Source organism: Phocoena phocoena, chromosome 20, assembly GCF_963924675.1.
Source record: "Phocoena phocoena chromosome 20, mPhoPho1.1, whole genome shotgun sequence".
Taxonomy (NCBI): domain Eukaryota; kingdom Metazoa; phylum Chordata; class Mammalia; order Artiodactyla; family Phocoenidae; genus Phocoena; species Phocoena phocoena.
Genome location: NC_089238.1, coordinates 6,774,390 through 6,791,229, shown reverse-complemented (window position 1 = coordinate 6,791,229; position 16,840 = coordinate 6,774,390). Strand labels below are relative to the sequence as shown.

Below are 16,840 nucleotides of genomic sequence, written 5' to 3'. Positions count from 1 at the left end.
GCGGGACCACACTGCTGTTTCCAAAAATACTTTAATATTGGGTCCTCTTTTGGGTCGTGTGCGGAGCGGTGACGGCATGTAAGGCTGGAGAGTGGGTGCCCCGCCCCCTTTCGAGGCTGCGCGGGTGGTGCTGGGCGGGCGCCACGTGCACATGCCCCATGCTGTTGATGGTCTGGGGGTCGTTCCAGCTGCTGGTCCGGCTGTTGATCAAGACGGCGGCCCGCAGTGCCGACTTGACGGCCGTCTCCACCCAGCCGTGCGGGTAGGCCGTGTGCTCGCCGGCGAAGTAAATGCGGCCGTGGGGGACCGCCCAATCGTACTCGTGACCCTCGTCCTTGTCGGTTCGCCAGAGCATCGGGGGCTGCACCACGAAGCCGCCCTGGCTGTGCGGGTCCTCCGCCCAGCGCTTGACGATGCCGCTGCCGTCCCAGAGCCGGTACACGATGGGCCCGTGAAGCGCCGCCACGTCGTCGAGCGCCAAGCGCAGGGCTTCGGACAGGCTCAGGCCAGCGAACGTGGCAGCCGCGTCCGACCACGTGTACGAGGCGAGCAGCAGCGCGCCCTCGCCAGGCGGCGGATAGAATATCACGCGCGACGGTCGGTCGGTGCTCGAGTGGCCGCCTTCGATATGCTCGTCGTGCCAGAAGGGCCGGCGGAAGCTCAGGAACACCTTGGTGGCCGGCATGTAATGCAGCGCGCGCACCGCCTCCTGCCACTTGAGCGTCAGCGGCGGCGTGAAGGTGATGCGCTGCAGCGCGGGCCCGCTCACCGTCAGCAGCACCACGTCGGCCGTCAAGGACTTCAGATTCCGGGCCCGGCGCGAGGGCTCGAAGTACACGCTCACCTCGTGCGTCCCCTGCTTAATCGCCACGACGGGCGAGTGCAGCAGCACAGGCCCCGACAGCGAGTGCAGCAGCGCGCGCGGCAACAGGTCCCAGCCGCCCGCGATACGGCTGTACCTGCGGCGGGGCGGGCGCGTGACGGGCTCTCGGGCCCTGCATCTCCGCAGCGGCCCCTCCCCAGACACTCCCCGCTCCCCGCTCCAGTTCTCACTTGCCGGTTGCCTCTAATCCCACCCCTTCATCTACCCCCGCCCTCGTCAGTCCCCGATGGCCCCCCCGAGGCCCGGGAGCAGAGCGGTGTGACCCGGGAACCCCGCCTCGTCCCCTCAGGGCCACGCCACTCTCCAGGTACCTTTCTTCCCCTGGAGGAACCGGGATGCGGGGGCGAGTGTGGCGGGACCCAGCGCGCCTCTCTCCGCCCCCTGGGCCCCTGCCCCCATCTCTACAGGCCGCGCCCACCCCGCCAGCCCCGCCCACTCCGTACTCGCCCCATCGGCCCCCGGCGTCTGTCCAGCCCGCCGCCTCACCTGAGCCGGTCGCTGAGGCAGCTGTGAGCCCGCAGGGCCTCGGCGAAGCTGAGATAGAAGAAGCCGTCCTTGGACATCACGTCTCCCAGGAGCCGAACGGCAGGCTGGCTCAGGTTTCCCTCCCCGAGGAGGTATTCCTGGGGGATGGCGTGGCCCACCCAGGTCAGGGCCCAGGCAGGCTGCACCTGCCGGCTCCGTACCCCCTCCCACGGGGCCGCTCCCTGCGGAGCCTCTTACTTAGTTCAGTGACACAGCCGTGCTTAGTGCGGTTCCCTGGACCTCAGCGATATGGCCCCCCCCACCTTGTGACAGATGAGGGAAACCGAAGCCCCAAGAGGGGCGTGTCCAGCCCCGTCAGGCAGGGAGTAGGTGGCAGGCCTGGGGTCCCAGTTTCCTGCCTTCTGACTCCCCGCCCGAGGCCCCATGGACACCCTCCTTGTCGTCGTTTCTCAGACAGCGACACCGAGGCCCTCACTCACCAGGAGCGTGTGCCTTTCAAACTTCATCATTGCCTTTCTGCAGCCCAGTGTCCTGAGATCTTCGATGGCCTGTGGAGGGACAAGCAGTGGCGCTGAGCTGTGGGGACAGGACCGGGGAGGCCCCACCTGGGGTCCAAACCCGGCTTCTCTTCCTGCTCCTGCCCACGGCCGGCCATTTACCTCTCTTGTTCAAGCTGCCAGGATGTTGCCCGTGCTCGGCTCTCAGCCTTGCCCTCCACTGCAACTATGTCACCACCCTGGGAAGTCCTCCTGAGTCATTCCTACCCCTCATTCCCCGGGCGTTCGGTCCACCGGACAATGTCACACTCATCCTGGTTGGGTGTTATTTTGTCTGCCTCTGTCCCAGCCTGTGCGCTCCATGCGCTGTGTCCTTATGGACAGTAATTATTTGTCTCAGTCAGCGCTGTGTCCTTATGGACGGTAATTACCTGTCGCCTGGATCGTTGTGGGCGCAGACGGAAGTGGAGTCCCTTCTGCCACCCACCCATCAGCCCTGACAGGGCATGACTGCCACGGGGGTTTGTTCACGGCGCCTCGCCTGCCCACAGCCTTCTGTGGCTCCCCAGTGCCTGGAGCCGCAGAGTTCCAGCCCTCAGCCTGCCGTTCAAGGCCCCTGCCAGCCCCTCGGTCACCATCTTTTAGGGCAGCTTCAGGTCTACAGCACAGTGTCCAGTGCCCAGACCACCCTCGGGTCTCCCCCACCTCCACACCCCTGCACCTGCTCACCCCCCTCATCTTTGCCGGGCACCCAACTGGTCATCATTCACCACTTTGTTCAAGCCTCATCCCCTCCCGGAAGCCTCGCTGCCCTCTGTTTTCAGCCCTCTCCTTTGTCCACCTGGCATCTCTCTTGTGGCCAGGGAACTCCCCAAAGGAGGTGTCCCTCCACTCACTCATTCACTCACTCACTCACCCTTCCCCTCACATTTCCCTAGGCTCCTTAAACTGGGCACTGCCAGGGCACAGAAATGGCCTGGACTAAGTGCCCACCCTGGTCCACGAGAGGAGATGGACAATTAGGAGCTCCCATAGGAGGCTTAGGCTGGCTCCTCCCTGAGGGCATCAGGGAAGGCTGCCTGGAGGAGGGGACACTGGAGCTGGTTCTTGAGGGATGAAAACGACCAACCCCTGGGTGGGAAAAGGAAAAGGCCTTCCAGGCAGGGTCAGTGGCATGGGTGTGGGACGGTGGACAAGCATAGTGCAAACGAAGGAGTACAGAGCCGAAGGTGTTTGGGCCACCATGAGAGTTTGGGGTGGGCAATAAAAATTTCTTGGAGAGAAGATGGGGCTAAAGGAGTGGGAGAGACCAGACTGCTCAGGGCTTCAAACTGAGGCTGAGGTGCTAGGGAGCACAGGGGGCTGTGAGCAGGGTGGGCCAGGGTGAGGATGCAGGGAGAGGTCCAGGCCTGAGCTGGGGCTGGAGCTGGGGGGACAGAGAGGTAGGAACAGTGTGAGACAGTCGAGGGCAGGACGGATGGAGCTGGGACCTGACAGGGAAGGCAGGAAGCGAGGATGGCCCCTGGAGTTCTGCTTCGTGACTGGGGGTGGTGATGATGGCACTGTTGTGAGTTGGGGGAACCCAGGAATCTGAGTGGGTTCAGGGAAGCTGCCGCCGAGCTCAGTGGGAGCTGGAGGGTCCTGGGGGATGGCCAGGGGGAGACAGACATAGGTCTGGGTCTCAGGAGATGGACCTGGAAAACAAGCCCACAGATCATAGTTTAAACCAAAGGTGTAGAGGGACTTCCCTGGCGGTCCAGTGGTTAAGACTCTGAGCTCCCAATGCAGGGGTCATGGATTCAATCCCTAGTCGGGGAACTAAGATCCCACATCCCACGGGCCGAATGACGCAGCCTAAAAAAAACCAAAACAAACCAACAAAAGACCCCAAAGGTGTAGAAAGGTGAGGTTGTTCTGGCCAGTGTATGAGTGAGAAGGGGATGGGAGATGGGGATCAGCAGGGCTTATGGGGAAACTAAAGATGGAAGAGCCAGTGATGGGAAACCAGAAGGAATGGGAAAAGGAAAGCTAGGCCAGGAGGAGGAAAGGGCATGGGACACCACAGCGTGGAGGACAGGGGCAGGGGGACAGGGCTGCAGGGCTCGCGGTCACGCCTACCCTGTTGAGAGCCATCTGGTAGATTTCTTCGGGCGAGTGGCCCTTCTCCTTGGGATGCAGCTTGTAGCCCAGCTTCTCAGGCATCTTCTCCACCACGTAGTTCCGCAGCTTCACCTCATTCACCTCCGTCCACGTGTTCTCGTCGTACTGGGTGAATTTGGTCAGATTGAGTCCCAGGCTCTTGCAGAGCGCATGGAGGATCCTGAGGGAGTGGGAGCCGCTGGTGAGGGTCGGGCGGGGGAGGTGAGGGCCCCTCTCCCCAGTGGGGCTTGGAGAAGGGAAGGGGGTGGGTGGGGCAGCTGGGGACGGGGCTTGGGGCTGGGCATGAGGCTGGAGCCGGGCTAGATTGGGGGTCCTCAGTGCCAGGGACGGGAATGAAAGGGGAACAAGGCTGGAAGGCTGAGGGCGGCACACTTCAGGACTGGGTTTGGAGGGGGAGGTGGCTTTCACTGGGGATCAAGTAGGAATGGGGACAGAGCTGTGTTGGATGGGGGTGGGAGCTGGGGATGGGGAAAGGACCAGGGTCGGGAAGATAGAGCTGGGGGTCTGGAAGGGCTGGACGCAGTGGCCTGAGCACTTCAGGGGTTCAGTGGTGGGGCTGGAGCCGGGAGGCCCGGAAGTGTCAGTCAGGAAAAGGACAGAGCTGGAGGTTGGGTCTAGGCCTGACTTTACTGGGGCGCCAGGTTTGGGGTCAGAGTTGAGGTTCGTGCTGGCACTGGAGCAGTGATTGAGTTGGGAATCTGGTTGAGCCTGGGCTCAGAGGTAGGGGCTGGGGTGGCCCTGTGCCTGCCTGGCCCCCAGGTCAGGCCCCACCTGTGCGAGCTGGGCATGCGCATGGCTCCCAGCTCCCCAATCCAGCCGGTCTTCCGGTCCCGGTAGGTGAAGATTCGGCCCCCAATCCTGTTGTCTGCCTCCAGGATGGTGACCTGAGGGACGATGGGCAGCAAGCAGGTGCTTTAGCTCCTCCCACTGACTCCCCATCTCCACCCTGTCGCAGCCCCCACGCCGCACCCACCCAATCTTCCATCCCCACAGCAGCACAGATGGAGATGAAAGAAGGATCTTTTTTTTATGGGGAGGTGGGAGGGGCTGGTGCGAGAACAGAAAGTCATAGTGAACATGTACAATGTGACAATTTCCAGACTGCAGCAGGAAGGCCGCTGGCCAGATTTCAGAGGGACTTCCCAGCTCAGGGAGTGGGGAGATTTCTTGTGTGTACTGAAGCCACTGGCCTGGCCTATACTCATTCTTGGATTTCAGTGAGAGGGACAGTGGTTAGACTTCAGGGGGCACTTCCCCTTGTGTGGAGTTTCCATCTCCACCAACACAAATTCCTCCCAGGAAGTTGGAAGAGGTTTCAAGGGACTTTCCTCCAGGATGAGAGTGGGGCAGGGAAAGTCAAAGCCCTCAGCACAGACACATGTTCCCTCTGGGTTTCATGTTAGAGCAGAGGGTTCCAGGCCTCGCTCCCCTGACCACAAGGAAAGCATAGCTCCCTCTCTCCGCCTCCCATCACCCCCACCCCTCAACAGGGACGTGGCCAGGTCCCTGTACCCAGGACTCCCAGCCGCAGCAGGAAAGACTCAAGGTAGACAGCAAGCAGCACTTCTCACCTTGTGTCCAGCATCGCTGAGCACCTTGGCGGCCAACAACCCAGCCACGCCTGCACCAACCACAGTCACCCTCTGGGGCTTCGAGGTCCGATTGAGGCCCAAGGTCAGGACTCTGAGCAGCTGCTCATAGTCGGGGTCCCGCATACATTTCTCGAAGGGGTCGTGGCTCTGGGCAGTTTGCCAGTCCAGGGAGGCCGCCAGGCTGAGGAGGATGGGGACCAGGGTGAGGAGGCGGCAGGCTGGGGGGAAGAAGGACAGGGTCAGCGGGCAGCTCAGCGGGTATGTGGGGAGAGAAAAGCGGGTTCTGCCCCCTCCGCTGCTTACTTACCCAAGGAGTCCATGTCTCTCTGGGGGAGATGTTATCTGGGTTGGAGGGGAAGCAGGGCCACTGTGACAGGAGCCTGTGTCCCCCCAAGCCTGGCCCACTGTGGGCTGCCCCGCGCCCACCTCAGCCCTCCCCACTATGGCCCTGGTCTCTCTACACGTGTGTGTCCCCTGATCCTGGGCTAGCCGGCTCCTGGTCTCTGCTCACCTGTCTGCCCTCCTCTCCTGTCTCTCTTCTCTGTCCCCCCTTTCTCTCACCTCCTCTGGGTCTCCCTGTTTCTCCCTTATCTGCCCTGCTCAGCCCTGTCTCCCCATCTGTTTCCGTGGGGCCCAGTCTCTCTGCAGCCTCCTCGCTACCTCAGTCTCCGCAGGCATTAGCACCTCATCTCTCCTCTGTCCCCTCCACCTGTCTGCCGTGTCCTGTCTGGGCCCTTAAACTGAGCCGAGCCCCGCCCTCCCCTCCCTTTTGGGAAATCCAGCTGTGGGAAATGAAACTCCTTTTCTTGGGGGCGGGTCAGATGCTCAGAGTCTAGTTGAGGGGGCGCGGCAGCTGGGGAAGGGGTCGGGAGGAAGCAAATCAGTCTGGCCTGCCCGAGCCCTTGGTCCCCCTGATCTGATCGCAGGGCCCCTGTGTCTGCCCTCTTTGCCTTTCATTCTCAGAGCAGGGGGAGAGGCGGCCTCTGGCCTTGGGACTGCGTGTGCCCTGCGACAGCCTCTGAGTCCTTCTCTGAGTCAGCCATCCCTGTGCTCTGGAGGGCCCTCGCTGGCCCCCGCCACAAGTCCGCTCTGAGCTCAGTGAAACGGGCACAGCAGGGGACTCGCAGGCAGCAGCTCGTGGTCGGTGGCACGAGCTCTGGGCCAGCCTGCCTGGGTCCTGAGTCTGGCACATGCCAGGAGGGACTTGGAGCAGGCCTTCCCCTCTCTTTGGCTCCGGTGTCATCTGTCAAGGGGGGGCCGCTCCTGTGCTGGTGGGAGTAGGCAGTGAATCCAGGTCGGGGCCCTGGAAACAGCAGCCGGGTCAGTACTAGAAGCTGCTTCTTAGGAAATGCCAGCTGCTGCCGCCGCGGGGGTGCTAGAGGGATTCAGTGAAGGCCCCCTCAACCCCAGCCCTGCACAAGGAGCCCGTCCCCCCTGCGCTGAGAACCACTGTGACGCTCGGCTCAGGCTAGGGCTTCGGCGGGGGGCACCTCGGAGAAAGTGTTGAGTGCTTCTGTCTCTCTCCCTGGCTTTGGCCACCCACTGTCCGTGGGCCCTTTTCTCCTCAGGGGCGAGGGGCAGGCAGTGAGAACAGGGTGACCCGGCTCCAAGGAGCCCCTATGGGGCTCATGGCTTCGGGACTTTAGCCAAGGGGACATATGGTGGGTCCCTTGAAGGGGGTGGGGAGAGGCAATCTTGGGGGTTTTTCTTGGGGTTGGAGGAGAGAGCACCAGGCGAGTGCTAAGGAGAAAAGCCAGAGGGCGGCAGGTCCTCTGCAGCAACCAGTTGGGAAAATCCAAACAGTAAATCAAAGAGTGATGTGGTTTGATGGAGGTACGGGGTTGGAGGGGGTGCATACCAGTGAGTCAGAAAACATCTGATGTGGGTGGGAAGGCGGTGACCAAGAAGGAAACAAAATCAGTGAGCTGGACACTGAGAGAAAGCCAAGGGTGCGAGTCAGCAAAAACCAGCAGCGAGAGGGTTGCCGCTCTCTGAGGTGGCCTGTGCTCAGAGCTCTGCCCTGGGTAGAGGAGGAATCTGAGGCTCAGAGGTGGCCAGGGGTTGGGCAGGGGCGGACCCCAGGACTTGCACAGGCCTCAGAGCTGGCAGGCCTTCCCATCGCAGACCCCGTCTGCTTTATTCACAATGACGTGGAGGGTTGGCGTGCCATCTCGTCAGGACCTTACACACCTTGTGAGGGAGGGGAACCTGGCCCGCGGCGGGGAAGGCACTTGCCCTGGGTCCCACAGTGGGAAACAGCAGAGCTGGGAGTCCACCTGATCCCAGGTCCCTGCCCCCACCCCGTCCCCTTCCCAGAGGCCCCTCTGCTCTACGGCCTCATGGCAATGTCCCACACAGAGAAAGGGAGCAGCAAGAATATGGAAGCAGAAAGGGCAGAGCCAAGGGGCTCCCAGGGCATGTCTGGGCAAGGAGTGTTGGTCCGCAGAGCATCTAGGGGGGGCCCTCCTGGGGTCCCTGGGTTGACCCCCTGGTCTCTCCTGCACAGGGTCTCTGTTCACAGTCCCCCCGGCTCCGGGCACACCCCCAGTTCACCCCCTGGACTCTGTGGAAGGCGTGCAGCCTTACCCCAGAGACCCCATGCAAGCAGTCAGGTGGGGAGGCGAGCAGGACTCTTGGAGGCTACGAGGGCAAGGCCTGCTCAGCCTCCTGGATGCTGATAAAGTGACGGTGGGTCCTGCTGAGTACTGCGTGCCCGACACGCTACACGTTCTACTTCATTGACTCCAGTGACAACTCTGACAGGGTGGGTTGAGCTGTCCTCATTTTACAGTGGAGAAAACTGGGGCCCAGATCAGGCACCAGCTAAGAAGGGGCACAACCTGTGTTTGATCCCAGCAGCCCGGCTCCAGGATGGCTAACACTTGGTTAGCTCAGGCTCGTGGACCGGGGATGGGGCCCGGGTAGGGGCTCTCCGTGTCGGTGCTATGCAGCTGGGACCGTTTTTGTGAGGAGGGTCCTGTGCATTGTAGGATGTTGAGTAGCATCACTGGCCTCTACCCACTAGATGCCAGTAGCACTTGCCCCTCAAGGCTTAACAGCTACAAATGTCTCTAGACATCGCCAACCATTCCCAGAGGAAGGGGAGGCAGAATCGCCCTGGCTTAGGGTTTGGTTGATGCTGGGTGGAACACCCAAGAGTGGCCAGATATGGTCCACGGTACAGTTGGCAGGAAAAGACATGCTGGAAGGCCGTACACCAAAGGTTGTTTTGGGGTCAAGAGATTATGAGTAATTTGGGGGTTGCTTTGGTAGAAATAACTGGATCTTCCAGACTCATTCCTGATAAATCAGAGATTCGTGTTAGGGTTGAATTTACGGTATTAGGGTATGACTTAGGGTCATGAGAAAGAGTAGTTTGGATTAGGTTAGGTTTCCTAAGCTTGTGAGTAGGAGATACAGGACACACAGCGAGAACTGAGGGTGGGGGCAGATGGTGGGAAAGACCTGGGGCTTTTTCAACCCTTTCAGGTAAAAATTGTCTCTAGGGAGAAAACCCTACCTTATTTGGCTGGCTTCTAGAACCACAATGACAGTTCTAACGGGGTTAGGTCACATCCGAAGCAGCCAGAGACCTGGCCCCGCTCCCGCCCCCCCCCGGGGGGCCCTCTGTGGCCCCTCAGGGCAGCTACTAGTGATGCTGGCCACAGAGATGGGCAATGGACAGGGCTAGTGCCTTATATATATTCTTTCCTCTGAGTCAGTCCAAAGACCCTGAGTGGTCAGTATTAAAACTTTCACCGAGTCTCAGAGGAGGGCAGGGCCTACCCAGGGGATACCAAGGGCCCCAGACAGAAGTCGGGGGTCCAGACCTGGATGGGGAGGGGTGCAGAGGGCAGAGGACAGACCTACTTGAGGCCCTGATCTCTGGCCTGACCCCTAGACAGGGGCCCCCTTCCCTCAGAGCCCCCTTGCCCCTCCTTCCCCAGTTTCCAGAACCCCAGGGCTCTGATGGGGGGGCACTCACTGCATGGCTGGCTCTGGCGGGCTCTCTCAGCGCCCATGGCCTTTCTGGTTAGCCCGGGACAGAAGTCATCGTTGGGCATATGCGAAACCGGGCTGAGTGGTGCTGGCTCTGTCCCGATTCCCTTGTTAGACCAGAGATGCCAGGGTCCTGGTGTGGGATCAGAGCAGTTGGGAGGCTGTGGAGCGCAGATGCTCCCTTCTCGAAAGTTTTTTATTACGGAAAATTTCAAACATATATTAGGATGATGAAGCCAGGTGCATTCATCGCCTCATAGCCTATCTTGTTTCATTTACACTTTCTCCCTCCCCCACTGATTATTTTACAGCAAACCCCAGACATATTATCATTTTTGTAGGTGAATACTTGAGGATGTTTCTGTAAGACAGAAGTCGGCAAACTTTTTCTATAAACATCTGAGGCTTTTGGGGCCACGTGGTCTCCACCTCGCCTACTCAACTCTGTCCTCCCAGCAGTCACAGCATGTAAATGGATGGGTGTGGTTGTGTTCCAATAAACTTTACTTACAAAAATGGGAAGTGGGGTCACAGTTTGCCAACCTCTGCGCTAAAAGAACAGAACTTGGTGGGAGGGATAAATTGGGAGTTTGGGACTGACATATATACACTGCTATATATAAAATAGATAACTAATTAGGACCTACTGTATGGCACAGGGAACTCAGTACTCTGTAATGACGTATGTGAATAGAATCTAAAAGAGTGGATTTATGTATATGTAAAACTGATTCACTTTGCTGTATAGCAGAAAATAACACAACATTGTAAATCAACTATACTCCAATACAAATTAATTAAAAAAAGATAAGAACTTATTTGCCTTTTCAAAAATAAAACTCCAATACCATTATCATATTTAAAAAAGATATTAAATCAATGCTTACACTTCCCTGATTATCTCAAAACATGTTTTTTTTTTTTCTTTGGGCCACGCCATGCGGCATGCAGGATCTTAGTTCCCCGACCAGGGATCGAACCTGTGTCCCCTGCACTGGTAGCGCGTAGTCTCAACCACTGGACCACCAGGGAAGTCCCATCAAAACTTTTTTTTCTTTTAACAGTTGGTTTGAATCAACATTCACAGAGCCCACACTGCACCTGAGTGATACTGAGTATCTTTGACAGGAAGTGTCACTTTCAGTTCAGTGGATTTGGGGGTCTATGTTCTTATAACCCAGGGGTGGGGTCTGATGTGGCCCCATGGCCCCAGGCTAGGCCTGAGCCTAGCAGAGCAGCACACCTGGGCTCTGCCTCGGGGAAAGCAGGTCATGGGGTTGAACCAGGATGGTGTCTGGAGGCAAGGTGTGGGTAGCGCCCAGGTGGGTCTCTGGAGTGTGAAGTGACCAGTGCCAAGGTGTGTGAGGGCTGTGGGAGAGGCCCAGGGGCGGCTCAGGACAGTTAGGTCTGGCTGGGGGTTGGCTGGTGTCCACAAGCAAACCTGACTTCTGAGGGTGAGGGATTTTGTTCCTGGGAAGTTCTGCAGAGAGCTGCTGGTCTGAGGGCAGACTTTTAATGCACCAAGGCAATTCTGAGGTCGATTGAAAACCCTGGGAGCAGTGGTGTGCTGGAGCTGGCTCACACCTATTCACGAGAGCCGACCATTTAATTTTCGGATCTCTTTTTTGGTTTTGTTTTGCGAGCCATTATTAAAATATTTACAATTAATTTTATTTATTAATTTTATTTACTCAAAATTCATCCCTTAATTATCTGATTACCTTTTACTATTACATATATACTCTTGAGGTGAATTAGTTGCATCTACACAGTGTGTGTCAATTTCCCAAATTTGTGTTTGGTGACTTTATCTTGGTGGCTTGAAATCAGCCATAGTGGCAGAATTTACACCATGGGAATGGGCATAAGCTATCGGTCAGGGCTTTCCCTGACCCTGGAGGGCTGACTGCTACCAGCACACCACTGCTTGAGACTCATTTGTTTCAACTTCCCTTTGGAGATAAGGCTGCTCGACCTCTGGAAATCTCTGGTTGTTTCAAACATCTGACTCCTTTTTTTTTTTTTGGCGGTACGCGGGCCTCTCACTGTTGTGGCCTCTCCCGTTGTGGAGCACAGGCTCCGGACGCGCAGGCTCAGCGGCCATGGCTCACCGGCCCAGCCGCTCCACGGCATGTGGGATCTTCCCGGACTGGGGCACGAACCCGTCTCCCCTGGATCGGCAGGCGGACTCTCAACCACTGCGCCACCAGGGAAGCCCCAACATCTGACTCTTTGATCCCCACCTGTGCCAGATGAGGCAGGGGCATCATCCTGGGGAAAGGGCCGGGCCATAATGGAGGCAGTTGTTTGAGGGTGTCTTGGAGATGAAAAGCGAGCCATAACCATAAACCCACAGTTGCCACTCTTACTCCTAAACAGGGAGAAGAAATGCCATAACAGCTTACTGAGGGAGAGATTCACCTTTAAAAGCCTCTGACTGCGAATTTAGTCACCACGCTTGTCTTGTTAATTAATGAAGAGGAACTTAAGGAGAGGCCATTTGTCTGGACTGACAGGGAAATGCATCTGTTTTCTTCCTAGAAAGGGAAACTGCAATTACAATGAAGCCAGCATCCGCGGGGTGGTACCCAGTCAGCTGCTGACCCTATTGCAATCTTGGGAACGCCCCTGGCTCCCCCAGGAAGCCACTGGAGCCATTCCCCCCATGGTGCCCAAGCACGGGAGCCCCCACTCTGACACAGCTGTTGTGTCGAATTATTATAATCGCTTGTGTTCTTCAAAGTGGGGTGCCGAGATCCCTTGGGGTGTGGGAGGAAAATATTAGAACTTCAATTTGTTTTTATTTTAAAAAATACAACTATAAGAAAGTAATTAAGCTCCACTAATGTTTAATATGCAAAGTAACAGGTATATGCATTGGAAATGCAAGCTCAAGGAATTTTTTTTTTCTTATCAAGATTGTGTGGCCCCTGCCAGTGACCTCATGCACAGAGAATTATCGTTCCATTTTTTTTTTTTTTTTTTGCGGTACGTGGGCCTCTCCCTGTTGTGGCCTCTCCCGTTGCGGAGCACAGGCTCCGGACGCGCAGGCTCAGCGGCCATGGCTCGCGGGCCCAGCCGCTCTGCGGCATGTGGGATCCTCCCAGACCGGGGCAGGAACCCGTGTCCCCTGCATCGGCAGGCGGACTCTCAACGTTGCACTGTGCCACCAGGGAAGCCCTGTCCTTCCATTTTTGAAACCCCAATGCTAGATCAGGATCTGGTAGGTAGTAGGTACTCCAAAGATGGATGCTGAATGAATACATGTAGGTAAAGCACTACTTCCTACTTTCTAAGGGGACTCAAGGCCTCCCTATCTCTCCTCAGCTTAGGTGAGGGAGTCAGATACGGGTCCCGGATGAAGTCACGGCTCACAGATGGCACAAAGGGCCACTGTTGCAGGGGCCAGAGCCTTCAGAGAGAAGCAACTGGGGTTGCTGGGGTCTCCCTCCTCTAGCTCGTTCCCCTCCCTCTTCCATGGCTTCTGCTGGGATGGGACAGTGGTTCTTAGAAGCCCAAGATGGCCTGAGGAAATGACTCATGATCATGACTTTGGGAAACTGGCCCATACATGTCCAGTGTCCTTGGGCCCTCCTTAGCCAAAACACGGCTTAGTGTGGCACAGGCTGAGGGAGGCTGGAGGGCAGACTTCCAACGCCCTGAACCAGGAGCAAGATCTGAGCGCTCGGCATCACTAGCGCCTACAGGGGCCAGGGTCAGAGGGAGAACGTCAGGCCAGTATCTGGAAATCACCCGATACAAAGCTGCAGCCCAGCTTTACCTGTTGCCCACTGTTGAAGCACAATTAGAACCCTCTGGCCAGCCCCAGGTAACAGGGAGAGGAGTGCCGCTGATGACACGCCTTGGGGATGGTGACAGATGACTGGATATTTCCATGTACTGGAAGATATGACCCAGCTATAACGGGTTTCCCCCCCTGCTCCTCTCCTGCCATCAACACCAGAGGAAGCCACGTTGTGAACACGTGTATGTGTGAGTGTACGTGTGTGCATGCCTCGGCAGTGCATTTAGGTTTGCTTGCTTCTGAATTTCAGACAAATGGCATCCCACTTGATCTGGAACCTGCTCTTTTCCCAACCTTCTTCTAAGTTATCCACATTAACAGCAGCTTTTTTATTCCACTATAAACTTTATTTTATTTAGAAACGCAACAGACAGCCGTAGGTACTTCAGTGCAGCAGAGCGTAGAGACAAATACAAAAGACACCTGGGATACAGCTGGCTGGCTTCCGCCTTCTGCACACCGTGGGTCTATCTCACTGCAACTGACTAGGTTTGCTTTGGCTTTGGGAGGTTCAGAATCAAGTCTGTGGCCACCTCTGGCACCCTGGCCACTTAACAGGCATCCTGTGGACTAATGTTTTATGCTGGTTTCATCTCTACTGTTCACCTGTTTGACAAGTGTGACACAAGGGGAACAAGAAACAGTCCCTGCCCCCAGGGGCTCACAACCTAATGGCGAGGCACAGAAGTAAACAGTCGGCACAATACAGTGTGACAAGTGTAACCGAAGATGTGAGCTCGCAAGCTCAGTGCGGTGTGGGGCCCGCAGGATGCAGGGCGGCCACCTGACCCAGCTTCAGGGTGGCTGAGAGGGCTTCCCGGAGGAGAAGCCTGAGATAAGGAGACGAGGACGAGGAGGTGTGTCAGCCAGGCAAGGTGAGACCTCTTTTCTCAACACCTCATTCAAGTCCCTCATCTGACCTATCTCTCCTCCTTTGAAATTCTATGTCCCACTGTCCGTTCCATTCACAAGTCACTTCTCTATACTGGTTACACTTATACCAGGCTGCTGGCTCCTTGAGGATGGAGATTCTTCAACCGTAGTCTTTTCTCCCTGCACCTATGACTGTGTGTTGGACAGGGTGGCCACGTGGCACCCCGGCTGGGAGACAAGTGGTTCTCAGGCAGCTCAGTGCTTCTCCAGCTCTTGGAGGTGGGTGGTTGTAGTAGATGGAGAGTCTAGGACACACAAACACCACACCTGCGAGGCTGCTGCCTGGACCGGAGCTCTGAGAATCCTTTCTATTCGCTAAGGTGGAAAGTCTAACCACAGAACAGTTCTCTCAACAGCACGACTGTTTGAAAGAAAGAAACAAACAAACATGTATTTCACTGCAACCCCAAACGGGACAGTAGCTGCATGTCCCCAGCCCCGCTGTGCACCCTCGGGGCAGTGGCTCAGTCGAAGGTGATGCGGAAGCTGCGCTCCTGCTCCTTGCGGCGGCCCTCGCACACCTTGGTCACCTCCTCCACCTTCCTCTGCAGCAGGGCCGAGTTCTGGTCGATCCACTGCAGCGAGTCCATATGCGCGTTGAGGATCTTGCAGATCTGCTGCAGCGGGTCGCTGGTGTCGGCGGGGCCCCCTGACGTGTTCAGATGCTCGATGATGTCCTTGAGGTCCTGGGCCATGCGCTTCAGCTGTGCGTCGATGTTCTCGGCCAGCTTGTAGGTCTTCTCTCGCTCCTCGTCGGCGTGCTGCAGGTACACCGTCCCGCTCTGCTCCTTAACCGACTCCTCCAGCGGGCTCAGCAGGTCCTCCAGCTCCTTCTGCTGAGACAGGATGAAGTCAAGCTCCTGGTCCAGCCTCTTTTGGTCCAGCTTCACCTTCTCGACCTCGCGGTGGAGGGTGGTGATCTTCTCCCCGTTCTCGATCAGCGTGCGGTCCCAGGCGTTGACCTGCGTGGCCTGCTGTAAGAAGTGCCGTTCCTGGTCCTCCAGCTCCAGGCTCCACTTGTTGATCAGACTCTCCAGCTGGGCGTAGGTCATCACGGGGCTGGCGGACACCCCGGTGGCTGCACTGGGGCCGGCTGGGGCGGTCCCAGAGGCCGCTGTGTTGCTGGGGATCCCAGCTGGAGCCAGTGGTTTTATATTCAAGGAGAAGCCGGTGGTGGCAGTGGTGGAGGTGGTGGTCGTCGCCGTGGAGGTGGTGGAAGCTGCTCCAGGGGCCTTCAGGCTGAAGCCCAACGTCCCCACTCCGGGCGTCCCTGCCGTGGTGGCTGGGGCACAAAGGGAGAGCCCGGTGGCAGCAGACGAGGCTGGAGCGTTTGCCAGCGAGGCAAAGAGTGAGGGCCCAGCACTGGCGGTAGTGGCGGTGGGTGCGGAAGCAGCCGGCTGTGTGGCCCCTGCTCCAGTGGCCACTGGCGTGGCTGGCGTGAAGGGCAGCCCGGTGAGGGCCGTGGGCTGGGCCGAACTCCCCATGGAGCCAATGTTGAAGCCGGAGGTCCCAGTCTGGGACGTGCCTCCACCTGTGAATGAGAAGCCCCCAGGTGTGGTGGACGGAGCAGCAGACGTGGTGGTAGGGCCAAACACAAAGCCGGTGGGCGCCGTGCCCTGGGCTGACGTGACGGCGCTCGAGATGGCATTGGTGAGGGTGCTGCCGCCGAGCCCAAAGCCGCTGGGCTGCGTCGTGGCTGGGGTGGCAGCTGTGCCGCTCAAGTTTAGCTTTGGGCTGTTGATCCCTAAGGAAAATCCGGTTGCTCCTGCTGTAGGAGTTGTGGTTCCAAAACTGAATCCTGGGGTCTGTGTCGCCGGAGCCTGGGTGGTGAGTGAGAACAGGCTGGTGGAAGGGGTGCTCGCGGCTGGCTGGGAGGGAGTCCCAAAATTAAACCCGCCGGTGCCAGACGTGGAGAAAGAAAACCCCGTAGCAGGCGTGGTTGTTGCTGTCTTTGCAGCGCCAAAGGTGAACCCGCCTGTGGGGGCCCCAGTGCCTCCAAAATTAAACCCGCTCATGGCTCCAGACTCTGGTGGCAGCAGCTACTCCGGCTCCCAAAGCAAATCCACCGGTGTCTGCAACCTTGGAAAGATTTTTCAAAGCAGAGGAAGTGACATGATCAGATGACAGTTTTGGAAAGGCAACCTCAGCGGTATGACGGATCCGTCTGCAGGGTGGCAGGACTCGATAATTCTGATCAAGCAGCCACCCATCCTCTTCTCAATGTGTAGCCTAACCAGGCCCTGCTAAACTAGTAAAGAAGGATCGGGATGCACAGCCCGTCCCGGGGGTCAAGCACTAGGAGCTGGAGGTGCTTGGGCCGCTCACGGCCACAGCCAGCACCAGCGGGAGCCCTGCTGCCAAGGAGGGGAAGGCCGAAGAGCGGGTGCCTGAACCGACCTCAGCCCCTGAGGAGGAGGTCGGATTCGAGGCGCTTCTGGCGAGCGGGGCTAGAGGCCCACAAGCGCCTTTGGGACCTGCTCCGCAG

General features: G+C 57.9%; 2 protein-coding genes across 2 annotated transcripts; both read right to left on the bottom strand.

Moving 5' to 3' along the window:
- Positions 1-31: 31 nt before the first annotated feature.
- Positions 32-9,682, bottom strand: IL4I1 (interleukin 4 induced 1). Its single transcript, XM_065898268.1, has 7 exons — positions 9,604-9,682; positions 5,598-5,836; positions 4,798-4,910; positions 3,985-4,186; positions 1,849-1,917; positions 1,370-1,506; positions 32-959 (listed from the first exon to the last, which is right to left on the bottom strand). The coding sequence occupies exons 1-7, from the start codon at positions 9,680-9,682 to the stop codon at positions 32-34; spliced, it is 1,767 nt and encodes a 588-aa protein (XP_065754340.1).
- Positions 9,683-14,819: 5,137 nt separating this feature from the next.
- On the bottom strand, positions 14,820-16,370 carry NUP62 (nucleoporin 62). The gene has a single exon (XM_065899305.1). The coding sequence runs from the start codon at positions 16,368-16,370 to the stop codon at positions 14,820-14,822; it is 1,551 nt and encodes a 516-aa protein (XP_065755377.1).
- Positions 16,371-16,840: the final 470 nt, after the last annotated feature.

What these genes read in the sequence shown, in the direction of transcription:
- IL4I1 (XM_065898268.1), bottom strand. Translation starts at nt 9,682, where the DNA reads ATGCCCAACGATGACTTCTGTCCCGGGCTAACCAGAAAGGCCATGGGC. An exon ending in CCGCCAGAGCCAGCCATGCA is followed by an intron (nt 5,837 to 9,603) that starts GTGAGTGCCCCC and finishes TCTTCCCCCCAG; the next exon opens with CCTGCCGCCTCCTCACCCTG. An exon ending in TGCCTCAGCGACCGGCTCAG is followed by an intron (nt 960 to 1,369) that starts GTGAGGCGGCGG and finishes GCCCCGCCGCAG; the next exon opens with GTACAGCCGTATCGCGGGCG.
- NUP62 (XM_065899305.1), bottom strand. Translation starts at nt 16,370, where the DNA reads ATGAGCGGGTTTAATTTTGGAGGCACTGGGGCCCCCACAGGCGGGTTC.